This window comes from Taeniopygia guttata, chromosome 1A, assembly GCF_048771995.1.
Source record: "Taeniopygia guttata chromosome 1A, bTaeGut7.mat, whole genome shotgun sequence".
NCBI lineage: Eukaryota > Metazoa > Chordata > Aves > Passeriformes > Estrildidae > Taeniopygia > Taeniopygia guttata.
The window spans coordinates 24,354,535-24,382,204 of record NC_133025.1 but is presented as its reverse complement, the minus strand read 5'-3'; the positions used below and the strand labels follow the sequence as shown (position 1 = coordinate 24,382,204).

Here is a 27,670-nt window from a genome sequence, read left to right as displayed (position 1 = left end):
ATTGGCTGCCGCGCCGCCTTTGTTCGGCTGCAGCCAGTGCCGCAGGGCAGCGGAAGTTTGAGCGCCGCGCAGCGCGCGAGCGGAGCTCCTCCGCCGGAGCCGTCTCACAACCGGAACCCCGCCATGGACCTGGAGAAGAAAGTGAAGAAGGTGAGGAGGCCTGCCCGCCGGGATATCTGCTGCGCACGCCCGTGTCCCCTCTATGGGGAGCGGCGGACCCGCCTGGGCACCGGAGCCCCCGCGGGGACTGCCCCGGGTTGCCGGGATCAGCCCCGCCCGGCCCCTTGGCGGAGGCGGGAGGCAGGAGAGCTGGCTGCCGGTACCCGGGGCGCACGGCTGGCTGCCTCCCTGCTCCCACCTTAGGGAGCCGCGCAGCTGCTGCCCCGGGCGGGCACGTACCGCTGTTCTGTCATGCAAGTTAAACGTGTTCAGTCCCCGCAGTAAACCCCTGAGATTTGTTAGTTGTTTTCTTGTGTCTGCGCGCTGCGTATGTAGGCATGAAACTTAAATTACAAGCGGACAAGTCGCTGTTTGTGGTTATGTTAGTGATTAATTTCAGACCTATGATGTGATTGACTCCTTGCAAGTTTGTTATCAGCGTTCCTATGGGTTACCCCCTTGAGCAAGAAGCCTGGACTTAATTTTTCTTTATTTTTAAAGGTATATTGACTAGTTAGTTGCATCAAATTGGCAAGAAACAAAAGGTAAGTAGAAGAAATCGATAGGTAATCCAATTGTATTGAATCTCTTTCCAAAACTAACCATTTAAAACTTCCTATGTAAAACTGACTTCCCGTGGGATACTCTTATAAGTCTTTGCTTCTAGTTCTATCACAAATGAAATGTAGTGCTAAATCACTGACTTTTATAAAGTTAAAACTTACTTGTAGTATCTGTTTTGATACTATTTGATAAGGGGAAAAGGACCTTTATATGTGAACATGGGTTAAATATATGCAAAACCTTAATTGATATGTGAAAAGTAGTCTTTTGAAGAGTTTATTCCTGAATTGTTATATTTACAGGTAGCAACTTGTTTTAAAATACATGTATGCACTTTTGTATACCTGTGTGCTTTTCCAGCTTGCAGGCTAGAAATTGACTTGGGGGTGGAAGTAGTTGTGTAGTGTGGAAAGCTACCTGTTATGGCTGAATCCTAGCAGTGGGTGGCCTTGAGTTACAGCTTCCTTCAAGTGATGTCACCACGTGATAGTGTCACTTGGGTGAGGATCTTGCTTTGGAGGAACTGCCTATCTCAACCCCCAGTCATTGGGCCATTGACGTATAGAGGGGTGTAGCTAAGTACTATAGCTGTCTTTAGAAGCTGGTTGTGTGCACAGGGTTGTTCCCCTTATGTGACTCCTTGTATGCAATGAAAATAAGTTTCTTGAGTAGATTTGCTTGTATTTTCTAAGCACAGTTTAAAACTTAAATTTGATGGCATCACAGAGCTTGTTTGTTGGAAGCTTTTTTGAGCTCCAAGAGGTGAAAGATGTAGAAGATAGAGTATTCTAATTCAGGATTTATTTATCTAAAGAGAAAATTCTGCAGATAATGGAGTGTTGGTTTGAGTGAACTTGTAGTTGCTGAACATCTGCTTGAAATTACTCTGTAATTATTGGATAGTTGTGTGTGGTTTAAATTTATTTGACTATTTTTGCCATATTTTTCTTGCTCATCTTTTACTTCTCTTCTTCATCAACTTTGAAGATTCCTGAAGACTTTCTTAAACCTGCTCAAATAAACACAAAAGCTAGTGCCACAAAAGAAACCAGCAAAGCTCAGTTTTATGAAAGCAGTATTTCTGTTCTGCTCTGCTTTAGTGTTAATATGCAGAGATGTCTATGATTTGAAAAACATCACATTTTCTGTGTTTCTACTACATGTATATTCAGAAAATCGTGTCTGTTATTGTGCTGTCTCTCCTCCCTTGCTCACATCTTCTCATCTTCTTTCTCTTTTAACTTGGATGAAGCTTATTTTCCAAGAGAACAGAAGAGGCTGTCTGAAAGTCCCTACAGGGAGAACTGGAAGCTTTGCTGGGTACCAGCAAGTTTGGTACAAAATTCTTCTTTTTTGACTACCAAAATCTATTTAATCAGAACTTCCTAAGTTTGTACACTGAATAGAATAACAATTTCATGTCAACTTTGGAATAACTGCATGTCTTCCTTTTCTGTCCTTTAATTCCAATTCTCAACCTGTTTTATTATCATTTAGCTTCTCTCTCTTTTGCCAACTTCCTTCTTTCTTCAAAGGTGGAAGAACATTCTGAGAAGTGTCCAATCAAGATTATCGAAACCAGTGAACTACTTGGCTTTTAGAAGAAACTTGTCCTGAGGTGAAGATGCCTGTGTCAGATTTTTAGTTCATCAGCAGCAATGGGTTGCTTTACCACATGCTGTAGTTCTCACCTGTCTTTGTCTTGCACCCTGGAGCGAAGTAGCTTGAATTCTCTTACCAAATGTGCTTTATGTAACCTTTAATTTTGTAGTGACTTGTACGTATTTATTGCCTGGTAAATATTATGGACTGGTGAGTGGCTAATCTGCCTGTTGGGCAGGAATTTCCCATAACACGGGGCAGAAGAAAGTAGGAATTGTCATGTTGTCCCCAGATAAGTAATTCCATTGTATTTTTGAACTCTGAGTTCTTGGCTATTCTGTAGCCTTGGTATTCAGCAGAGCAGAAGAAAATGAATGCCTGTTGGAGCGCAGCATGTGGTGTGGAGGCTCAGACACTCAGCTGGTGCTGTAGAAAAGGTGCTTCCCATACCCACAGCTGCTTATTTATTACTGTACAGGGTAATATATTGGAGTGTTTTCTGTTTCTGAGAAACTTGATAGATGAAGTTCCCAAGGTGGCATTCCTAAGATTTCTATAAGTGTCAGTAATCCATGAGTCCATTCTTCATTTTCGAGCTTCTGTATTGTCTGTTTGGAAAGCTGCTACATACATTTATATCTACATGTCTAGGTTTTGTGTGAAGAAAAGAACACTCAAAGAAAGTCTGTTTTCATTGTTGATACTAGGTTTGCTGGGTTTTTTTTCTCCAAATGTAACAGTTCTATCACAGTCTGTCTGATTGGAATTGCTTCCCTCCAGTACAAGACCAGTAGGATTCCAACAATGTACCTGTTCTTCAGCAGAACTACTGCCCTACGTGCCACAATTTCTAACCCATCCTTTCAGCAGTGGATACCTTCTATATTTTCTGTCTCGTGACAGAAAAGCAGCAGTCCTGTTTAATGTACCCTTCTTAAGGAATCTTCAGGGCACAATTACTTTGGCTCAGACTTTTAATTTATTTTTTGTTTGGTTTCCTTCATGCATGGTAAAACTCATCTTGCTATCTTAATAAGTAGCCAAAGGAATGAGTAGTGCTGTGTAGCCAGATGTCTCACTTGGTCTGAATCCTGGACTCTGGACAGCCACAGCTTTCCAGAAACAGAAATTTCAGCATGCACTTGAGCATACTGAGCAATATATATGCAGAACATATGCAAATGTGTGGTCATGTAAATTTTGGAGTCAGTTCACCATGCTTTTTAGAGCTATTAAGTAACTGGCAAACATCTAGGCAGTGAATAGTGTCTTTTTGGCTGCCTTGTGAATACTAAAACTTTCCTGGTCTGTTACAATTTAGGGAAAACAGTTTTCTCCTTTTTTGTTGGGGGAATTATATTTGCTCTTGCATTTAAGGATCATGAAGATAGTGTTTGTATGAAGTGATTGCACAACAGAGCTGAAGGGTAAGAACAGGAGCTCCAGCTTGAAAAGTACTTGTGCAAAAAACAGACCACTGTTTCTCCCAGATACAATATATGCTGTGTTCTCAAACGTTGCTTTGAGGCTATAGGGAAAATAAAGATTTAATGCTTTGTGTTGAATACTCTAGCAGAGCCTTGGTCTAACAGCCTGGATTGCTGCCCTGTCTGCCACCTCTGTGAACTTGGTAAAATGAATCAGTAGGTCACGGTCCTGCTTTTCAGCCCTGCTGGCAGCATGGTCTCATGCTTCACTAGAGAAAATAAGAATCTGGCAATGAGTCTGTTCTATATAAACTTTAACAGTATAATACTTGCTTTATAAAAGGAACTTTGCTTGCAATGGAGAAGGGGCAAGGCAGTTTGGGTGGAAGAGGTGCAACTTTTCTAGTGTGGAGTTTGTGTGGTTATTTTTCAATTTAGTTTGTTCTGTTACACATTGCTAAGTCAACAACTGTAATGATCCTTGATAAATGAATGGTGAATAAAGTATGTATAGGAGAAAAGGCAACTTTTCTGTGTTTTGCAAAGCATGATTTAGTAATGTCTGCTGGGCTGCACTTCCTGGTGAGGTCAGTGTTTGTTTTGGTGTTACTGCTTTGGAAACCCATTATAGTAGATCTTTTTTTGCTGTTTCATATGTATAGTAACATCAAGGAAATATACTTTTATTCAGGGGTGAGTTTTGCCTGAAAGTGGAAGAATGAAAACATTTATGTAGATATGAGAGGAACTACTTCAGTTTTGTTCACAAGGAAACTTAAGTAATTGCTTCCTGCATATGCTGTGGGGTTTGAGGTTTTTTTTCCCCCCATCAACATTAAAAAAAAAAAAAGTGAATAATTTTTTGGATCGCCTGTCTGTATCCACACCTCTAGATATTTTTTGTCCAGCATCCCTGGATAGTAGCTTGGCAAATATGGCACAGCTAAACTAAACTTTTTGAATCTTACTCTTTTTTTTTTCAATGGCAAAAGTATTCCCCAGGTGTCTGACTGTAAAATATCATGAAATGCCTGAGTAGCAAGTCAAGAAACTCTTTGAATGCAGGACTGCATGACTTTTAAGATCAGCTGAAAGTTTCTTCGATAAGGTATAATTATAAACCAAGTATTTTGCAGCAAGGGGGAAAATTAACTTACTTTTAGTTACAGTATTCTGTCATAAAAGTAACAAAGATCTGATTCTGCAGTTGTTCCTGGAAAAAAAGAAATGTTTCTGTTTTCCTCTAAGTAAGTAATAGTGAGTAGCAATTTTCAATGAAATTTTATTGGTAAAAGTTGCTTAAAATTACTTTTTATATTTGAAGAAAGTATACCGAACATGTCATGCAAATTACTATCATCTTCCTAGCAGATACAAAGTTTACTGTTATAAGGGTGTAGATGTAAATATCTATAATGTAGTATATTTTAAAATTGTATTTTACAATCTAAATAGATATACATGTTTCATTCATGTAAAACTAATTCTTATGTGTATTGGTTGTGTATATATATATGCATGGGTCTTTTTCTAGGTAAGTATATATACAACCCCCCTAACATATAGTTTTTGCTGATGACCAAAGTTGGTGGGGTTCTTTAGGTCCTGGAGACTTTCAGGAAGAGTAGAGCTGCTAAGATGAAGGCATGTTACACCTGTTACCTAGCATCTCAAATTTGGTCAAATTAACAGATAAAAAGAGTCAGGAGGCTTCTGTCATGACATTTCCAGAATACACCAGATCTAACTGTACTCCAGTACTGCTATGTATGTGTTTCTGGTTTGTTGGGGAATTTTTGGTTGTTTAAAACTCTGCCTAACTCTTTATTTGTGCCTGGTTTTCAGTCTGAGGTTGTCTAGCTACAGCTTTTAAAAGCTGAAAAAAAGCATGCTCTTTCCTGCATGACTAAAGCTCCTAAAAAGTGAATCTGTAGGTTTCCAGGTTTGCTTCTCAAAACCTAATGTTAGAGGATGCAACTGGGTAAGAGTGCTCAGGTCAAAACAAAATCCATGAAGTATTGTAAAAATGCTTCTGCAGTTCTGGATGATGGATAGTATTGTGTTGGAGGTTTACAGATCGTGTTATAGTGTGTATCAGCTGCATTCAAACTTAGCTAGTGTAATGCGGGACTTTGTGAATAAGCAACTCTTGTTTTCTATCCAGCTGTGCTATCTTTGATAGCTGTTGGCTTTTTGAAGGTACACTATGTAGCAGTGTCTTAAATATTTAAATTCTGAGCTATTTGATATTTAGTAGAACATATCACAATAAAATAAATTCCTGAGACTTTTGTACTATCAGGCTACTGCAGCTTCTTGATTTATTCCTCTGCCTGTCCTGCCCAGATCGCCTTCCAAATATTTGTCTTGGATGCAATCACTTTTTTGCATCCTTCTCTCTGTGCAAAATGGACTTCTGTACCCAGGGTTCTTAATTCCAGTCAACTTTTCCCTAAATCAAAACGTGTATTTTAAAAAACCCAGGGTCACAGTTGTCATTAATTTTAATAGACATGTTAAAACAAATATAAAGTGATTTGTGGGATATTGCTCTTTGTTACGAATCTGAATTCTGTTTTCCTTCTCATGCAGCGTCTGTCAAAGTTTTTTAAGATCATTGTCCGGATATTCATGTCTTTTGTAGTGGTTTGTTCTTTTTTCACTCAGGAATCATAAGAAGTATCATTGCTCTTCTGTTTTTAAAGTTTAAATGCTGTAACCTGTTTTAATTTTCCATTTGTTGTGTCTCCCTCCTAGAGAAGACTTCTGATGGTACAGAATATAGTAAGACCAGGTCTCAGCAATAGAGCATGCATAGCAGTGAGATTTCTCATGTTTTTTGGGGTTTCTTTGTTTGTCCTTCTTACTTTACCTTCTCTTTTTTGAAAGTGCCTAAAGCACATTAAGATGTACTAGAAATCTGTTGTACTCTACAGGTGCTTTCCCACTTAAACATCCAATTAGATCAATAATTAACTAATCTTCAAACTAGAACATTCCTAGGATTTTATGGTAAATCTAATAATAGCTTTAGCATGGATCACTTCAATTCTGTGCTTGGAGCACCTTCAAGCACAGGAGAAAGCTCTGAATAAAGGAATAGTGAAGAGGATTTAGTTCTGATCTGAGGCTCACTGTTAATTTTTGAAATCCATTAATGGCAGCATTCTCACTGTATAGCCACATCTTTTCAAATTCTGGAGGGATCTGTAACACTGGAAGGGTTTTTGATCTTTTTGCAGAGGCTAAGTACAAGTATTGTGTCCTACTGCCTATGGAAGGGTAAAGCTTACCTGTCCAGTGGTATTGGAGTCCTCTTGGAGTGAGGAAGGAAAAGCAACTGAGGCCTGAGTTAATTCTGGTCTTGTGGTGGCTCTGAGGAGATAAGAAATGTTCAATAAACTTAAAAATAAACCCTTCTGATAAGCCAGGTTTAAACTATTTCATAGGAACTGCTGTTTCTCTTACACTTCTGAACAAACTCTTAGACACTTGAATGTGATCATTTGGGTTTTTAAGATGATAATAAGCTTCTGTGCATGACCCCGTACTGTAAAGTCAGCCAGCTTTTGTCACTAGATTCCAGTGTAAACTGAAATGGGGCAGTCTTTCACTAATTGTCACTTGGCTGTAACCAATTAAAGCTTTTTGCCCTTGGGTACTATGTAATCTTGAAAGCAGCATGCAATGAATGATCTCAGTCATAGTCATTATCATCTTCTGTTCTCAGGCTGTTTAAATCAGTGCTGGGTATTTTGGTAATACCAGATGGGTTTGGTTAGCTTTTGCTGTAAAATTAAAATTAATGGTGGTAGACAGACAGGAACATTCTTCTAGCAGGATTCAGCTGACCTATGTGTGCCATTTCTTCCATAACTCCATTTATGGGGAAAATGAGTTCCCTGCCATTCCAGACATGCATTACCTCTCCAGTGCTCAGCCTGCTCTGTATTACTGGGTGTTTCTGCTTGGAGCTGGCCATGTTCTGCAGAAGACATGGAAACAGATGGATAGCGCTAAAGAAGCGCCACACTGAAGTTTGAGGCTTTCTGAATTTCCTAAACTACAGCTGAATTGGCTGCTGAAGAAGAAAATTTCTGAGGCTGATGCTTTCTTACAGCTGAAGGATGTCCTGTTACAAGACTCCGGAGAAATATGTGTAATGCACTGACTTGTGGATAACAATATCCTGCAGTGCTTTTGACTTTGGCTATTTTATATCTTAATTTTTGGCAAGTAGCCATGTAGTTTCTCTGTCAGAACAGAGGCTGAGGCTGTGTGTGCATCTAGAATCACATCTAGTTTGGTGTTTAGTGTGCCTTTCAGTCTTGAGCTAAACCTTTTCCAAAAGGTACCCAGACATTGTGTATGGAATGGTAATTCCCTTCTTCCTGTTTCACAGCAAACTGCAAAACCTGTTTCAAGACACATCTCTCTCATTTGATAATTCAATTTATTTGTCTTGAGTTGCACAAGCATTTACATAATGGTGTGCTCTTTATTCCTGGGGAGGGAATATAGAATGCTGTATTTCTAAAGAAATCTGCACTAAGACTTCTAGCTGTGAAGGTGCAAGTAGGCTGGCTGGTAGTCTGGAGAGAGTATGTTCTTGGTGGAGCATTTAGTTAGCATATATTTTCTCTCCTTAATTTGTTTCTGAAGAGGGGGTTTTTTAGCTTAGGAAAAAACCTTAAATGTTAGGAGGAGGCTTGGAAATTATAGTTAAAATTGTTTTTGCAATTTTTTTATATTTCTTACTTTAATTTCAGATTCTGCTTTGGGAATTCTTGAAATGCCAAGCTTGTTTTTCAGTAGTATGAAACAGTATAGCTGATGTCACTATTACAAGTAGTGATTTTAGGTTTCTAAATCCTGTAATTGCAGTACTAATGAGGTTATGATTATTTCCCTTTCTTCTCATTCCACTCTTTTTGAAGGAAGGGAGAGCCTGAGCATAAAAAAGTAATGCCAGTTTGTAACTTAAGTAGCAGCAAGAGAGAATGGGTCATGTTGTCTTTGTTTTTCTGTTGATCGGGGTTTTGAGGGAGTTTTGTTTGTTTGCTAGTGCGGTGCAGTCATATTTTAATAACTTTTTAGAGAGGATGTCTTTAAAAACAAGACAAACAACACCAAATGAAAAATAACCTGTCTTTCCCTTCTCCCCCTACCCCCACACCCAAAAAAAAAAAAAAAGTTGTTTTGTCTTGCTTTAGCTTCCTTTTTCCCTTTAGAAAACATCATGGGCAACATCTTGTTCTCTTTGAGTGTGAATTGGAACAAGCACTCAGTTTTTTTGTGATTTGTGGTGTGTGTGTGTGTATATGGGAGATCTCTGGATTCCAGATGAGAAGAGTCCTATAAATGGCCATCTTCAGTGAAGATGAACTTTTGTTAACCAATTAGCTTATAAAAAGTGTAGCTGATGAAGAACCTAATCTTCAAAGTTACGCTTATTTTAAATATCTACTGGTGTATATATAAGCTATATATATAGGTTAGCACCTATAACATGGATTTCATGAGCTCTTAGGTTGATGAAGATGTCACCATGATCACAGCCAGCTTGTATTTCATCTTACAGATAGGGAAGAAATAATGTCATCTCCTTCTGTCCATCCCTGCAGTAGCTTAATAGCTGCCAACATTCCTCCTTCTAAATAGATCATGATCTTCAGGGTAGTTTTCCTCAGGGATGTCTGATCATTGTTGAGGCAATGATCCTTTTAATTATAAAGTTACTGAAAACATGGTATTCCCTGCATTTTACCATGTGTTCTGTATTAAACACATGGTAAAATGGTGGGTGAATAATCTGTTCTTTCTTTTGGACAGAGACAAGTTGAAAGTTAACCTGGTTTATATCCTTGTACATACAACAATAGTAGTATGATTTCTCTCAGTAAATGGTAAACTTAATAATAAAACTTTATCCCCACATGAATTGTGTTATTGCCAACTTAAGTTAGTACCAGAACTTGTCAGTTCTGGCTAAACTGCAGATGAGCTGTTTCTACCTACAGCTGGTTGGGAGTGCTTCTCCTGCTGTGGGGTGTGGGGGCGGGCTTCTCTCTGCATGTAGGGCATGAGCCTGCATACCCAGCTGTGGCCACATTTCCATGGTCCTTCATCTGTCTGATTTGAGAGCTGTGTTCCTCAAAGTTTTTAAGTGTTGGAGTGAGACATTTTAATTTTACTGTGTTATGTGAAAGCATAAGTTATCTTGCTTCGTTATTTATCACCTCAAACTTAAAAAGCTGTTACTTGGTTAAATGTGCTAATGTATGATGATATATTGTGTGAATACCTTTACTCTGCACTGTTGTCTATATTCTCTGATACTTCCTCTGCATTGTGAATTGGTCATCCATCCTTTTGAAACTTTACATATTGCTTCTGGTCATTGATTTTGCTAACTGTGCTGTTTCTCTTTCCCCTCAGAAAGTCAGCTGGTATGAGTCCTGCTGAAATGTAATTGTAAAAGGCATATGCTACTCTCAGTCACTATCAAAGTAGCCTCAAATATACTTGGAAATGTTAGACAAACCACTTAGTTGTTTCCTTTATTTGAGGTTAATGCAAATAAATCTGGGGTCTGTTTATTTCTTGGTCTCCTGTATTTTGCCAAGTCATATACTGTAAATCACTTTGTCCAGGTAGCTGGATTAAATGTCCTTTGACTTGAGGTCTTCTGGCCTCACTTACTCTGATTTCACAGCCTAAGACCTAAGAAAATGCTGCAAAGAATCTGCTGCTTCTCTTGTGTGAAGTTAGTAGAGCAAGCTGGGCTGGGGAGAAAAGTCACCAGAAAAGTACTAAGGCTACCTCTGCCTGCTTAGCTCAATCCTGCTTGTGTGACCACTGCTACTTAGGTATGATAGGAAGGTGAGTGCGCTCCAAATGCTGTCTTTATGTCAGCTTAGTCAAATGCTTAATCTTTTGCTTTAGCTTTTGATTGCAGATTATAAAGGTACGTAAGATCATTCATGCACTATAATACTTGAAGCTGACTGTAGTCATGTTCCTCTGTACACAGATGGGCTTGGGCCATGAGGAGGGATTTGGTGCCCCCTGCTTAAAATGCAAGGAAAAGTGTGAAGGATTTGAGCTTCATTACTGGAGGTAAGTGACACCAAATGTATCCTAATCTGTGACTCAGCACTGCAGACCTTGATGTATGTATGCAAATGTCTAAGTAACATTTTTGTTCTCTCTCTCTCAATTAAACTGATAAGGTGTTTTTAAAAAGCTACATGGTTCAGGGCCAGAAATTCTCAGATGCTTTACAAGAGAGTATCTAATCACTTGTGAACATGCATTTTATCTGCCCTGAAGTGAATGGTAGTACTTCTACTGCAGCATTTGCTTTAGCTGACTAAACAATTGAATTATGTTTGTAAAAACTTGTCTAGCCTTACTGTGAGAAACATGACAGGGAAGAAGTGTGTTTTATCTCTGTAATAAAATGCTGTTTCAACTCCTTATCAAATATGAAAGCTTTGATCAGAGATGCTATGTAAAATTATTTTGAAAATATTTGAAACTTTGTACACACCTACAACTTATTTAGATTGGGGAAGAGGTGTCATTTTTGTGTGTTACATAAATTCAAATAAGTTAGATAATACTGAGCCTTGGATGGTGTACTTTTGCAAAATCAGTGAGTTCATGATAACAGTAAATAGTCTGTCATTACTTTTGCAGAAACTTTCTATTTCATTAAGACCTTCCTTGTTTTACTGAAACAAGATGTATATATGTATATAATGCATTTATGTATCACTGTCCCAGTTCACTCATAATACTGGACATGCTCTAAGATGTAGCTTAGATACTCTGATTTTTTTTAGGAAAAAGGTCCCTCTCAAAGGGAAAATCCTGAAAAGAACAGAAAAATAGCTGTTAATAGCACTAGCATATGCTGTCAATGAAAATTATTGCATTGAACCAATGCTAACTAGCTAGAGTGAAAGTTGCATTTGCAGTAGAAGGTTGTTTTGTCATATAAGGTAGCCTTTGTACGCCAGCCATAGTGACATCAGGTGCTGATAAGGCCTGGGAGGTTTTACATTTTCACCCAAATATTTGGCTGTAGATGAGACTGTTTAGAAAATAATTAGACAAAAACAAAACACAGCAGAAGTGTGTTATAAGTTGATACATAATCAAGAAGCTATATTCTTATCTGTAATATGTAGCTATAGAAACATCTAGAAACAACTTACAAATAATGACATGGATCAAGAAGTGTTAATTCACTAGTAAGTAAATGTAATCATCTAAAGATAAAAGAAATAATTTATGGAAAGGCTTTTACAATATGCACTGCATCACTGAGGGGTTGTGTGTAGAAGTAATAGTGAAATAAAACAGAACTAATGTAAGTAATGCAATAAAAGAGAATTTTTAGAAGTGCAACAGTTAAGTGTTTATCCATTGTTAGATGAGAAATTGTATTACTTTCTACTGAATGCTCTTTTGTTCATAGTCACTGTAATGCCCAGTTAACTTTCTTTTTTTTTTTTTACTTTTTCTTAATTGCTGGTTACACTTTGTAATTGTTCTTAAACATATAATAATTTGGATTAAAAAGAAATAAAATTGTTAAAGTGATTCAGTTAAAATCATAGTATGGTTGCAAAGTTAAAAGGTGTCTCCTTCTGTGTGGGTATTTGGGTTTTTTTGCCTGTGTTTTTCTTTATCCGTATTGCACTATCCTCCTGTGGCTAGGGCTCATTGTGCCAGGTCCTGAAAACACAGCTCATCAGAACACTGTATCTCGTAGAAAAGTAAGAATTTCTAGACAGCAGTAGATTAAAGAGCAAGTAAAGAAAAAAATGTAAAAAAATGACTATTTAGCTAAGATTTAATTTGGAAATTGAGTCCATATGGGATAGGCGAGATAAATAAGGTGGCTGGAAGTAGTCTGAAAAGCTTCATCTAAGGGTTAGACAAATGTGGCACATAGCTCTGAAACAGTCAAAAAGTTAGCAGTTGTGAGAGAATTCAAGAATGGGTTGGAAAATAGCTGTTCTTCCAGCAGAGCTACTACTGGGGTGACAGTAAGAGCGTGAATCTGAAGTCTTAATTCAGTTTTGTGTAAATAGTTTTCAAAGGAAAAAAATATATTAATATGCTTTGAATGGTGCATATATTTTTTGTAATCCATCACTTAAATGGAGTACATTGCATCCCAAATATCTGTTTACTTAGTTGTCAGCCTTTAAATCTCAAACTCTGTTTTAAGTAGGAATAAACTGTAGCACAAGTGACAGAATATTGTCTTTATAACATGAATAGTCAAAATCATTTCAAGTTTACCCATTTATTTTATTGCTACTTGTCTGTAAAAGATAAGTCTTGAAGTAAGAATTGTAATTAGAGAAACAGTTACATATTGGGAGAATAACTGGGGGTTGGGATTTACCCTGGTTAGCAGCCAAACACCTGTACAGCTGTTCACTCCCTGTCCCAGACATCAGGATGACAGGGACATCAGGGAGACAAAATGAGAAACACAATGAGGTGACTCCTGGGTTGAAATAATCAATTTAATAGGCGAAGTGGTAGGTGAGCAAGTGGTGCACAGGGGGAATTGCTGGCTGTCTCCCACCAGCACACTGATGCCCAGCCAGTCTCCAAGCAGTAACTACTTATGAATTTGGAAACCCTGACTTCATCCTCTATTTCTGTTTTATTGCTTATGATGATGTTAAATAGCATTTAAACCCTGCTGACCAGTTTGAGTCAGCTGTGCCCCTTTCCAGCTTCTCTACTTGCTGAGGTGGGGTGGGGGCAGAGTTCAAAAACGAGGAAGCCTTGACTTCGTGCCAGGAGTGCAGAGTACTAGCAAGTCCTGTCAAGGCAGTTTTAGCTGGAACCCCAAAGCACAGCCGCCTAAGGGTGCTATGAAGAGAGCGACCCCCATAGGAGCCAGATGCAGCCCAGCGAGCGGAGCAGTAGCGGCAGCGTGTGCCGGGCGTGGTTCTGCTGCGGCTGTGCCAGGCTGACACTGCACTCTCCTGGGGTCGGCCGAGGAGCTTCAGCGCATCCCACAGCTCTTGGTCTGATACATGAAACGCTGTTCCTCAAAGAGCCAGTATGTAGTTTCTTTCTGTATTTCCATTCAAAAGACCCTCAGTTCTTTCTCTGGAGAGTCAGATTGTAAAGTGCACAAAAAATCCAAGCGTACCTATGTAGTAGCAGGGCTTTACAAGGAGTTACTACACCCTTTTTCCCTATACTGGGAGTATTTGGAATATATCTCTTCTGGGGTGGCACATATTAAGTCTTTTGTGCTGTAAATTTTGACACACTGTATAGGCAGGTTTTATAGATGCAGAACTGTAGATTGTGGCTAGTATTGAAATGGTGGTAAACTAAGCCTTTAGTAAAATTTATTCCTAAACTTTGAAGTTCTGATAGCCTCAGTGTTACAAGCTGAACACAAAATGAATAAAATGAGAGATGTGGTCTACAAAGGTAGTTGTATGGTTAACAATTGCCTGGTTTATCTTGGTGTGTTAATAGCTTTTGGTTTTAAAATTGTCTCAGAATCATGCTTCTGTACAAGTGTAACAGCAGCAGGAGGTGGAGAAGGTCTTTTTAATTTAGGTGTTAGATTTATTTCAAGCTGCAAAACACCCCCACACATGTCCAGTGGGTCAGGCTTGGATGTAAGAGATTGCTACTCAGTTAGTTACATATTGCTCTTAGGGAATGTATTTCCCACTAGAGGGGACTATGGGACAGGAGTGAGAAGTTGCTAAAATCAGGAGGGAAGGTTCTGATTTATCTTGGTTGCATATGTACAAGGAAGTGGTAACTGTCCCTGATGCGATTTCCCAAGATGCTAAAAAAACTTCTGAAAACAAGAATCTTAAGCTTATAGCTGCATTACTAGCAAGAAAACATTACAGAAAGAATCACAAAATCGTAGACTTGGATGAAGAAGCAAAGTGCCTTCTCAGTAATTTCATTGAAAATGCAAAGCTGGGAGGAGTGGTGGATACAGCAGGGTCCTGTGCAGCCCTTCAGAAGGATTTTGACAGGTTGAAGAGGTGGGCTGAGGAGAGCCATCTGAAATTCAACAAAGGCAAATGCAGGGTCCTGTACCTGGGGAAGAATTAACACCATGCACCAGCACAGGCTGGAGGCTGACCTGCTGGAAAGCAGCTCTGTGGAGAAGGATCTGGGAATCCTATGAAAAACAAGCTCTCCCTGAGCCAGCAGTGTGCCCTGGGGGCCAAGAGGTCAATGGTGTCCTGGTGTGCATTCTGCATGTGGAGTGCTGTGTCCTATTCTGTGTTCCTCAGTACAAGAGAGACATGGAGCTCCTGGAATAGGTTCAGTGAGGGCAACAAAGGTGATTAAGGGGCTGGAGTATCCCTCTCAAGACGAAAGGCTGAGGGAGCTGGGCCTGTTCAGCCTCAAGAAGTGAGGGGACCTCATCAATGTCTATCAGGATCTGAAGGGAGGATGTCAAAAGGGTGGAACCAGGCTCTGCTTGGTCATGCTGAGCAATAGGACAAAAGGCAGTGGCAGAACCCAATGCACAGAAGTTCCACCTGTGCATCAGTTCTTTCACAGGAAGAACTTCTTTGCTGTGCAGGTGACTGAGCACTGGAACAGGTTGCCCAGAGAGGCTGTGGAGTCTTCCTCACTGGAGATTTTCAAGAACCGTCTGGTTTTTGTGATTCTGTAAAAGGAAAGGTTAGTCGTTCTGCATAGAGGGCACAAGCCTCAGGACTTGAGGATTTCTCTGTGCTTGCAGCTGCTGCCTCCTGTCACTAGGAGCCAGCATAGGAAGGATCATGATCCATCTTATTTTTCCTCTCTGAACACCAAAACATAGGCAGTCAGGAGGATGGTTAACATTTGATTTTGGAGAAGGAACTGGAAGGCTTTGATCTTTCATGTTGGTAGACATAGAGGACACAGGAATTCATCACTAGAGAGGATGGAATCTCCATACCTTTCTTCCTTGTTCTTTCTGACTACTGAAGACCTGCTAGCAAGGCACTATCTTCACAGTGATACGTAAGTTTTCATTTCACAGATTTTGAAGTTTCCTCCCTATCTTCCATGTTTTGAGTGGGAAAAGCTTTTCAAACTTCTGAGATGTGAGTGGAGGAACATTGCTCTGCTTTTATGAGGTCCTGAGAGCTGTGAAGACATAAGGAGAACTGCCTAATACCTCCTTCAGAAGGGATCTTGCTGAATGTCCTCAAGTGAAGAGAAAATGTTTTCAACAATGCAGATGCAGAGAAAAAGAATTTTTCACTGCCTGTCCTCTTGACAGAGTCAAAGGAGATTAAATTGTCCAAAGCATATATGTTTTTATATATTTACATGGTATTGGATGTATATAACTGCAATTGTTTTTTCTTGCTCATAAGGTGTTCACTTTAACATCAAAGATAAAAATAAAGTGTCAGTTATCAAACAGACTTGTGAAATAGAAATTTGAGGTAATGGGGTGGGGTCCCTTCAATGAGACAGCTGTATTAAAGTCAAAAAAAATGACCAGCCAGTCTATTCTAAAGAGAATTAATTGTCCATGTGCCTTCTGCAGGGGTGATAGTGAGTTACTAATGAGCAGGATTGTGCTGTGGCAACTAGGGAAAGAAGTTAGAACTAAATTCTAAACAGTACTATTCCGGAACAGTTATGTGTGTAAATATCAACTATGTATCTTCTAGTGCTGGAAATTATTCAAGAGGAAAGATTATAAATCAGGACAGGATACTTTTTTTGGGCTGTTAGCAGCTGTATGGACGTCTTCATGTGGCTGAGATCCAGGGGGAGTTTTGGGGAGCATGGGAAATGGCAACGGCCTAGGGGATATTCCTTCGATTTACTGAGATATGCTGACATCAGTTGTGACTCAGCATTCTCCACATTCTTTCTGTATTCAGAGGTACAACAGTACACAAGTTCTAATGCCAAGGCCAATATTGCACTTGTAACATAGCCCCTGTAACAAGGTCAATGCTGCTTTACTGTGTTGGATACTATAGAGTGGGTAGAGTGCACAGCCTGTGTCACATGGCAGTTGTGACCACACAGGCAATACAGCAGTATGAACTGTTCTTACTGAGGTCTGTCTTGAAAGCAGAGCAGTTCTGGACAGCATGATCATACTTCAATTGGTGTAAGTCTGTGCAGGAGCCCAAGAATGTCTGGTCTTCACCAGTGTGATTAAATCACGCCCTATTAAGACACAAGACTAAAACTGGGAGTTACCGTTGCTAAAGATTGAAGTTGTAGGAGTAAATAGAGTGTTGTTGTTTGGATGGACAAACTGCTTCAATTCCAGTGGCATGTGTGGCATGAGGCATAAAGCTGCATGGTGATCATGATGTAAATCACTAAATCTGAAAAAAAGCAAGGTCTGATTCTGTCACCTGTTATTAGATCTCAGAAAAGATATGACTAAGAATTGGTAATAAAGTATAAACACATGCATGCCATAAAAGTAAAGAGAATATGAATTGCTTTATTAGTATATTAAATAGTCTATAAGTATTAGCTATGTAAAGGACTTGTGTAGATAGATGCTGAAGATCTTGCAAAATTTTATGTTTCGAGTGCTTTAGATGCACAGTAAAGCTTTTAGGCTTAGTGGGAAATGCTAGTTGATGCTTGACTGTTTTGGTAAACTGGGAGATTGCAAAGCAATTAGTGTGTAGTAGCTATTCAGGTAAGTGTCAGCTTTGAAATTCTGCACATCTTGCCTGTTGTGGAAATTAGTTGGAAGCTGTCAGACAGTCTACATCTCAATTAGTGATCTCTTTAGATATTTGTGTGGCAAAGTGGAGTTGCTTCTGCTTAACATTCTTATTTTGCATGAGTGGCTCATTTTTAGAGTTAGGTATTCTTATTTGGAGTGGACTTTTATAACTTAAATTACCACAATGTATACTTTCTGTGTAACCACACGATCAGTGCAGCATCCACCACACACTGAAATGTTAGTACCCCACATCCTAAACTGGTGTACATATAGAGAGCATATATTTGGAGCTGGCTGTGTATCACTTCAGGTGACCAGTTAAAGGTCCTCCTTCCTTTCCCATTACCTCAGGGGCTTGCTGTAGTCATGGTATGTTCTTGCTGTATTCCTGTGCCATACCTTATTTTGGCACCTAACTTGCCTTCAAGACTGTATAAAGCAAGATGCAGAACAATGTTAGAGTTTGATGGGTTTTGGCAAACAGGATTCAGAAGCATTTTATAGCTAATAGTTTATGCAATTTGTTGTATGAAGGATAAATAATGGGGTAAAACACTGCTCATTCCTCTTCAAACTCTAGAGATCTAGAAGGCTGATATGCTTTCTTGGTCTGTATTAAGAACTTTAGTTAACATCTAGTTTCACTGATTTCTGGCTGACTGCTTTGAAATGAAGTTCTGGGGACGCTGTTAATAAAAAATGAACTAGCTTGTCTAATCCAAGGTTCTGTTCATTATATGTGAATTGTTTAATTATGCTTAAGGTAACAAATTACTTTCTAATATTCGTTGGCCACAGCAGTTGAAATATGTTGTATATGAAAAGATATAATTTATATCCAAGTAAGTAGATATGCTTCTACCTTTTAAGGCTGTTTTCTGTGAAAAGTCTCCCTACAGCATGTGCCAGAGTACCTCTGACTTGGTTCAGAGCTGTTTTGAAAGGCTTTATCCATATAAGCCTTTAACTTTTCTTTCATCTTCTCTTTAAGTTCTGTGCTTTGAACAGAACTCGGTGCAATTATACTCTTCATATGTCTGTATACATTTTCTTCCTTTCTTGGAAATAATTATTTCCACGAGATAGCAACCCAGTGATAACCAAATATCAGTCATACTGTGAAATACATACGAAGAAAATAGTATAGTGCATGTAACTTTGAATGTATGAAGAGCAACAGAAAAACTAAAATCCCAAGCAATTGCTGGGAGAATCATGTTACTGCATTAGGTTATCTTATAATAAATCTGGTAGGTGAGTGGTATGTTTTTGATCTGTACTGAGATGTAACTGAAGAAATTACATAGGTTCATATTAAAAATGCATTAGTGGAGTTGACTGATATCTATCTGATAATAGTATCTGTAAATAATGTAAATAATATAACAGGACACATAAGGAGGTGTTTGACATATTGCAGAAAAACTGTATATTTCCTAAACAAAACACTGAAAATAAGGGTTTAGGTTCCTGGTGATGTTGCTACATACCCATATGGTGTGAGATTGTGATTTTGTGGCTGTGTCCATGAATTTCAGGAAAATATGCCGCAACTGCAAATGTGGCCAGGAGGAACATGATATCCCTTCAAGCAATGAGGAAGATCGGAAAGTGGGGAAACTCTTTGAGGATACAAAATACACAACCCTGATTGAAAAGCTGAAGAATGATCCCGTGTATAAACGCAATGTAATGATACTGAGCAGCCCAGTGCCAGCCAAGAAGAACATAACCATTGATACTGTGACTTATGAGTGGTCTCCTCCTGTTCAGAATCAGGCACTTGTAAGTACAGCTCACATTTTTTCATGTTCAATGCAAGAGTTTCTGGGAGATAAAATAGTAGAGCTTACTGGAAGGATAACTTTGCCTCTTGTAGTCTTCCTTTCTTCCTCCTCAAAACTGAAAATATGGTGCCTGTTTAATGAGTCTTGCATCTGTCATCTTGCTTTACGGATGTTTGTAGAAATTCTTAGAAACCTGGAGAGATGAGGTAGTTTTTAATACATAGGATTAAGAGTTATCTACTAAGTCCCTGTAGTCCAGTTTCTGTAAGCTTCACTTTTTTTTTTTTTTCCTTTTTTATTCTTTTTTCCCCTTTTTTAATAAAGTTGAAATATTTGCATGGAGCGTGGGCTTAAAGAGAAAAAAAACCCAATACATAACACTACATCAATTTCTATCATTGTTTAAAGTTAAGAGGAACACTTAGTCTTGTTTATAGCTTTTACTGTATGGCAAGAACAAGGTCATTGTGGACATCTAAAAGAGCAGCTTTCTTCTAGTACGTTTTAGCTGAAGTAGATGAGATGGTAGATAGTCCTCTGAGGATCTTGCTTCACTTTTCAAACTTTGATTATTAATTTATTGTACCAAAACGTTGTGCAGTCCATGCCTGAATGACATTATTTCAAATTATTCCTTTTCAGTGGATTAATCAAACTTTGTGCATCTAAGACTTATTTGACATTCAGTTAAAAATTTTATTTTTAGCCTTGTCATTGTTTTATTTAAACTAGGGTGCTTTTTTTCCCTTAATTTAGCTAGAGTTGTTTCTTCAATGGGCTGTATGCCCCGAGCAGATTATTTCAGTTTCTACTTTTCTAAGACTATACTCATGATCAGTATTCATAGATAGAGACAAGGTGCTGTGTAAATGTTAGTTATTCAGAGAAGTAATAACTCTTTTATGTATGTTGTAAAGGGCTTAAAAAGGAGTCTTTCTCTTACTCTGGGAAGAAGCCAATTAATACATCTGCTGTATTTTATCTCCATTACTTTTTCAGGAGCTTAATGTTTATGGAAAAAACCTTGTTTTTTGACAAATTTGACTGTCGCTAAAAACAGTAGAGATTACTTTAGTTGTGTTTGCTTATGAGAATGGGTCTGTAGTTGAAGTGCCATCTGATATGTAATTCCTCCTGATTCAGGCTAGGCAGTACATGCAGATGTTACCGAAGGAGAAGCAGCCTGTTGCTGGCTCGGAAGGCGCGCAATACAGGAAGAAGCAGTTGGCAAAGCAGCTGCCTGCTCACGATCAGGATCCTTCAAAGTGCCACGAGCTTTCCCCCAGTGAAGTTAAGCATATGGAGCAGTTTGTGAAGAAGTACAAAAGAGAGGCACTCGGTGTAGGAGATGTCAAGCTCCCTGGTGATGTGGAAGTGAGAGCTCCTGATGAGAATAACTTGAAAAATGGTGGTGGTAGAGGTACCTCATCTGCTGTTGGAACAATGGAGAAGTCCCCAAATCGGAAAGCATCTCAGTATGTAAGTATAAGAAGGGAAAGATAAATCAAGAAGGTATATTATCATCCAAGTATTCTAGTTGGTCATTTTAGCCTAATTAAGTTGTTAATTTGGAATGGCAGAAGTCTGGGGAGGGAAAGAAGTAACTGGAAAATGTTGTGAATGTCTGCATAGAGCCGTGGTTTCTGACAGTATGTAATGCATTGCAGCAATGGTGACACTTTCATCCTCAGTGCAAAAACATGTTAGCTTGGAGATAGTATATAAAGGTGGCTTTTACAGAATAATAATCAAAAAACTTGTGTCATCTTATGGACTAGTGGTTACATTCTTCTTCTCTTGAAGAGTTAGCTTAATTTTAGAAGCTTGTTTTCTCCTCTTTCTTGGAAGAGCTCTGAAATTACCCACTTGACAAATTGTGTTTAAAATGAAATGAAATTAAGGAACGATAAAGTAACATGTCTCCATCGTGTGTCCAACAAGTTGAACCATACAACAGCTCTTTAGACTGGCCTTCTTATCATGTTCAGCTCCATTTTCTTATCTATTTTTTTTCTTTGGCATCTGATTTCTCCTTGTAATAGCTCAACAACAAACAAAGTATATAAAACCACCCATTTTTCATTGATATTTCAAAAAATTATATCCTTAATCAAGTATTTCAGACATAACTACTAGTGTGCATGTTTCAACTACCAATTACAAATTCAAAATAGGGATAGGATTACTGAAGGAACTTAGGAGTGTTAAAAGCTATACTATAAGTTGATTTCTAGAAATGTTGCTATTATGTGTATGAATCTTTAAAAATATTTGTCTGCAGGTTGCTTACAGAAAATTAATATACAAGTTTTAGATGGAGAAAAAGGTTTGCTTAACATCGGTTGTAGAATGTGGCTTTTGGTGTTATTGGGGGGGTGTGATGTGGTTTTTTGTTGTTAGTTTCTGAACTAACAGTGGGAAATACAAAATCAGCACTTAGGTTTTAGCTTTGGGCATGGCCACTTTCCCTAAAAATTTTCAAGCTGTGCCATTTGGTTACCTGTAGCAATTTGGTAATTTTTTTTTTTTTTTGGTCACTGTCTTGTTATGAAGAATCTAAGAAACTAAGAAGTTATTTTACCATGGCTTGATTAGGTTACTGTCACTTTGTCTTATATCAGCCTTTCCTGCTGGCTTACTTTAGTTTCACAACAACAATTCTTAACTTATCTCCTCAAGGAAGACCTACAGAAATGCAAATCTTGCATTGTACCCTGCTGATCAACGGCCTTGGACTATAATAAGACAACAGCAGGAGGCACTCTGTCCTATTGAGTAATTGTATCAGAAGGTGCTTTATTTTTTAAATTATGCTTGTTTATCACTTCCAGACTTTTCTTACTCCAGTGCCTGAATATTCTTCCTGCGGTTTAAGCCAAGCATATATTATCAATGTGGGCTGTGATTTAGAAAGAGGCTTGTAGGTGCTTAATAGCATAAGTGAACATTTGGGTTTGTTTTCTGTTGTTAGGTAATGAGTTTACACTGGGTTAAATAAATCAGGATTGAGATATGTTATTTTTAAGTATTTTGGGGGGGGGGTGGTGTCTTATTTTTGCAATGAGATTTTGTTTCAGCTGTATGATTTAGCATTATCGCAACTGCTTTTTAACAGTTCAGCATAAATTGATATAGAAGAGCTCTTAAATACTTAGCAGAAGAGTGCTATCCTCATCTACACTTTTTTTATTAATTCTGCATTTTTGCGCATCAGATTTTCTCATAGGTTGTTCTTCAGACTGAGTTTGAAAGCTGTATTCCTGTAGCTGTGATAAAAAGAATATCTTGAAAAAGTAATTTTCATTATCGGCATAGAATGCACTTCTTTGAAACCTGATAAGAAATAAAAAAGCAAACCCAACAATACTAGCAACCAGGTCTCCACTGTTAGTGTAAATATGCCTATAATAATTGTCTCTGTGTTTACAAATACAAAGCTTTTTCACCATGACTGAAAGCTGAATTAAAGAAAAATGAGTACTCAGCATATTTTCATCTTGTAAATAAAGAAATTTTTATTTCCAAACCACCAACATTTTTATTTCCATCCACCAAAGCTGGAGATGTTGCAAATGGTAGGCAAGTGAATCACATTGCCTAGACTTGGGTCTAGGCAGCTACTTAACCTTCCAGTGGACTTCTCTTGGAGTATGAGGTCTAAAGTAGAAAGGTCAGAAATCTTCAAATACATGTATGTTTGAACTTTCCCTTTCATTAATTTCCCTACATTCTGTATTCTGTTTCTGTTCCAAGTTGTTCTTCTTCTTTTGGTGGCTTTCTGTCTATCTTTTGAAATTGTCAGGTATCTGGGATCTGATTAATATGCCTTGTAGCTGAGGCATTTTATATGTATTTTATTTTTATATGCATACACAAAGCCATTTGTGGCTGATGTGAGTCATAGAGGAAAACCTTCCCAGGATGTTCAGCCCAGCCCACAGACCAGCTGGAGTGCAGGAAATGCCAAACTGGTGATTAAACTGTAGATAAAAAAATTTTGCTTCAGTAACATAAATCATCTGTATTTTTTCACTTGATGGCTAAACCCTCTCTGTAGGCAGGCATTGGGCAGAAGACTGATTGTGAAGTCTCTGGTACTATTTGTAGTGTAGTGTATGTAAGCTTTTGTAGTTTGTCCATAGTCACTCTCATGTCCTAAAATCATTAATCACAGACTGTTGGACAGCAGCCATGAGTGACTAGCATCCATAGAACACAGCTTTAAAGCGAATCAGTTTGAAATATTCCCTAATTTTTTATTTTCTCCACCAGTGATGCAGATATGGCTTGGTCTTCTCATGGCCTATAAGCACAGCCATTTCCTTGTCATGCATTCTAGTCATGGTTGGTTAGCTTGTATGGAGGACCATTATTCTCTCCTCGTTCCTAAGTATGTAAGGTTTACAGAGCAGAACATGAATTTTAATTGCCTGTTTTTTTTAAACACTGGACTGCAATTGCAGAATGTGAATATAGCAAAGTACAACAATCCTTTTAAGGAGCACTAGTGCTGTGACAGTGGAATGTGCATTGCTCATCTTGAATTGCTTAGTTAAACCTAAACTACGGTACAGGTATATCTTGAACCACTGCTGTCCACTTGTGGGATTAAACTAATGCTTTCATTTCAGTCTGGAAAGATGGAATTTATTAAATGTGTCGATAGTATGTAATTTTTATAAACACAGCTCTCAAAGACTTAATTAACTTGGTAATAACCTCTTTCCAGTCCTGCTACCACTGCAAACTGAACATGAAGGAAGGTGACCCAGCTGTCTATGCAGAACGTGCTGGATATGACAAATTGTGGCATCCAGGTTGTTTCATCTGTTGCACCTGCAGTGAACTTCTAGTAGACATGATCTATTTCTGGAAGAATGGTAACCTGTATTGTGGAAGACATTACTGTGATAGTGAAAGACCCCGCTGTGCTGGATGTGATGAGGTAGGAAATATCCTAGTCCTTTCTTCTAGCATAAGTTTGTTCCCCTGAGGAAGTGATATGGAGTTTTCCTAAAACATTTCAGTGCAGGAAGATGATGTGCCTTCACCAGTATAGTTGATATTTGAGTTGCAAAGAACTGATACCAATATGGACACTGCGCATTCAGGAAAACCCATAGTTTGCTTTGGATTTGGTGGTGATTTTGCACAATCTGTAGGGACATAGGATGTGATATGTGAGGGCAAATTATTCCAACAAGTCACACTTACGCAGTTGTTTCCTTACCAGGGACACTAGGGGCCAGACTGACCCTGGGCAGCAACAGGGAACAGCCCTCCTGGGGCCTCTGGCATCTGTGAGCTCTTGGGAGCACCGTGGAGGCTTTTGAGATACAAACAATGGTGGAATCAGTGGGAGTTCTTTGCAAATCACAAAACATCCAGAGGCTAGGTTTATTAAAAGGTACACTGTTCAGATGAATGTACTTGTTTACTTGTACACTTGTTTGTATCTTCCTCATAGCTAATATTCAGCAATGAATATACTCTTGCGGAAGGGCAAAACTGGCATCTGAAACACTTCTGCTGTTTTGATTGTGATTGTGTTTTGGCTGGGATAACCTATTTAACAGTGAATGACAAGCCAGTCTGCAAATCCTGCTACATGAAGAACCATGCTGTGGTAAGGTCCTTACAGATGTCTTGGTGTTATGAAAAAAGGAACATGGAGCTTCAAACTCTTAAATTTTTCTCAATCTGGGAGTATCTGAAGAGTTATAAAGTGAATATTTAGGCTTGAGTCAGTCATCTTCTTCCCCTTCAGGAAAAATAAACCAAAACCCACTACTTTAGGCAGCCAAGTGTTTTGTCACTTAATAAATTTGGACAAAAGCCATTCCTGGGGTGGAGGGAGGACCCTGTTGGAAAAACAACTAGAATTTAGCTGGTGGTGAAGCAAGATTTGGTAACAGAAGAAGTAAAGTAGCTGAAGATGAGTGATGCTGCTAAATGTTTAGTTCTCATCAATGCATTGAGCCTGGTGGGAATCAAGTTCAGCTGCTGCTAAAAGCCTGTAGTTAAATACTGCCATGTAGGGACTTTTGTTTCGTTTATTTCTACCCACATGTACTAAAAAGGAGAGTGATTGACAGGATGAAGCTAGAAGTTCAGAAAAGAATGGTAGTTCTTGATTCATGGTTATGCTGGAAACTAATCTGAGATTATGATCCATTCATATCTATAAGTTAGCTAGCTCCTAGATGGGGGCTCAGTGTAATGTGCACCTAGATGATTTATATAGTGAATGGAGAAAAAAATGGTCATCTCTAGTTAGCAGTTAATAATATTCTGCAGTAGGTGTGAGGAATTGTTTTTTTGGAGATGCTTTTTTTTCCCTCTTAAAGCATTAACTTTCTCAATCTAAATTATAATTTGTGAAAAAACAGATTTTAAGATAAATTACATTCAAGACTTTATTATAACCTTTAATTATTTGGCATTACCACAGAGCTGTCAATGCACAGGAAGATTTGTAGCTAATCTCTTCACATATTTAAGTTAATACATGAAGATCTGTGCTGTCTGACAATAAAAGGTTTTTGTGATTATTTGGTTATTGGGAAATCCTAACCATCATAACTGTCTAAGCTTAGTCCCAGCAGCAGATAACTTGTATCCTTTTTATTATTCTGTGCCCTCAGCTGAATTCTAATCAGAAAACTTTAAAAATAAAGAAAAAAAATCAAAAGCTGGAGACCTTTTTAAAAGGCTTCTTTTAACACCTGTTTCTCTCCTCCAAAAAGATTTAAGAGTTCCAAGTTTTATTGCGCTTGAAGAGAGGATGTGTGCTTCATTTCAGTGTTGCTTTATTTCTCAACAGATCTGCCAAGGCTGTCACAATGCTATAGATCCAGAGGTTCAGCGTGTAACATACAACAACTTCAACTGGCATGCCACACGGGAGTGTTTCTTGTGCTCCTGCTGCAGCAAGTGTCTCATTGGCCAGAAGTTCATATCTGTGGAAGGGATGCTTTTCTGCTCAGTGGCATGTAAGGAAAAGATGATGTCCTAAAAGAAGACATGTACAGAACTAATCAAGTATTGCTGTGTTCCAAAGGCTCTTGCATTTCTACTGTAAAATATATAGTGTCAGGGCATTTAAAATTATTGAAAGTATTAAATAGCATTTCCCAAAGATTTTTTTTAAATGTCTAAAGCTTCTTACGTAATCCTAATTTCTTAGCTATAGTAATACTTTCTCTTTTGGAATACTGTTTCTGAGTCTTACTTAAAATTGCTTCATATAACAGAAATGTAGGAACAATACGTTACAAATTCTATGCATTCTAAGGGATCTCTTCACTGTGAAGAGTCTTTTTGCTGTATCTTGTCTAATGGAACAAGAAAATGTGAAAATGCTCCAATTTATCTTGTTTTTATGATAAATGCAACTCTTCCACCTCTGGTTTCACTAATTTATCTTTTTTATAGTTTTTCTGCTTTCATCAAGCACTTTAGACAAAATGATGAGTTTTGCTGCCATGTACAGCTTTTGTTTTACTGACTTCAAGTATGCAGGGAGAATGACGCTTTAAAAAAATTGCCTTTAATAATTTCTTTATTTAGTTTTGACACATGGGTTCTTGGGGGATAGTGACTTCTCATGTCTAGTTTCGAAAGTAACTCCACCAGTAGAAAAATGTTGGCTCATGTCTCTTTCTTGCAACTGTTCATGCCTGGAGAAGCTTTAACTTTACATATACTAAAGTTATGTTATAGACTGGTGGTAAGGGGTGTTGGTGTTAGAAAATAAGAGCAGGTTTTGCTTAGATTAAAAAAAAGTGCCAGAAGTAGTGGGTGTCACTTTTAGCCTTTCAGAACTGGCTTCTGTTCTGTGTCATGAATGTTCCTTTTGTAAGTTGTGCCTTCTATCAAGAGGGATGTGGACATAGTACTGTATGCATTTCCAAGAATGTATTTCTGCAAGTGGATCCTACTTTTGATTTCTAAGTTCTGAACCAAAGCACGAAGAAGTCTTTCCCAGAAAACTTCCATAATTTAAATGAAAAAATTCACAGCTGCGTATTAGCTTTGCTTACTAGATAAACCAAATCTGTGGCTCTTCCTTTTATTTAATAATTATAGACCTACAGTGAAGCTTCTTAGATGTCTTTGTGCCAAACACTAAATGGAGAGTCTTTGGCCTGAAAAAAAATAATAAAATTATTAATTTTAAAAGAAAAGTCTATGCAAGTCTTATGTTCCGTTCTTGTAAGTTTTATGGTGATTGTATTGTAACACCTATAAATAAAATTAGTGGTTTTCACTTTAAATTGTCTACCAATTCTGTTCTTGTTCAGTCCCCTTTAGAGGAGCAAGGAGGGAGAGAAATGTTCCCACACTTCAGCTGGGACATTATTTCCTAAAAACTGAAGACCTGTATTATTGTGCAGTGG

General features: G+C 38.3%; 1 protein-coding gene across 2 annotated transcripts; it reads left to right on the top strand.

Moving 5' to 3' along the window:
* Positions 1-27,547, top strand: TES (testin LIM domain protein). Of its 2 annotated transcripts, none has more exons than XM_002193591.7 (7): positions 1-150; positions 10,786-10,871; positions 19,023-19,269; positions 20,415-20,750; positions 24,001-24,216; positions 24,739-24,897; positions 26,095-27,547. In XM_002193591.7, exons 1-7 carry the CDS (start codon positions 124-126, stop codon positions 26,284-26,286), a joined length of 1,263 nt encoding a protein of 420 aa, XP_002193627.5. In that variant the 5' UTR covers positions 1-123; the 3' UTR covers positions 26,287-27,547. The 2 variants fall into 2 exon arrangements, with proteins under 2 accessions (XP_002193627.5, XP_072777777.1); XM_072921676.1 differs by lacking the exon at positions 1-150 and adding an exon at positions 294-704.
* Positions 27,548-27,670: the final 123 nt, after the last annotated feature.

Excerpts from the sequence above, each read along its gene's own strand:
- TES (XM_002193591.7), top strand. The coding sequence starts at position 124 with ATGGACCTGGAGAAGAAAGTGAAGAAG. Across the intron at positions 10,872-19,022 it reads TTTGAGCTTCATTACTGGAG|GAAAATATGCCGCAACTGCA; the intron begins GTAAGTGACACC and ends CATGAATTTCAG. Across the intron at positions 20,751-24,000 it reads ATCGGAAAGCATCTCAGTAT|TCCTGCTACCACTGCAAACT; the intron begins GTAAGTATAAGA and ends ACCTCTTTCCAG.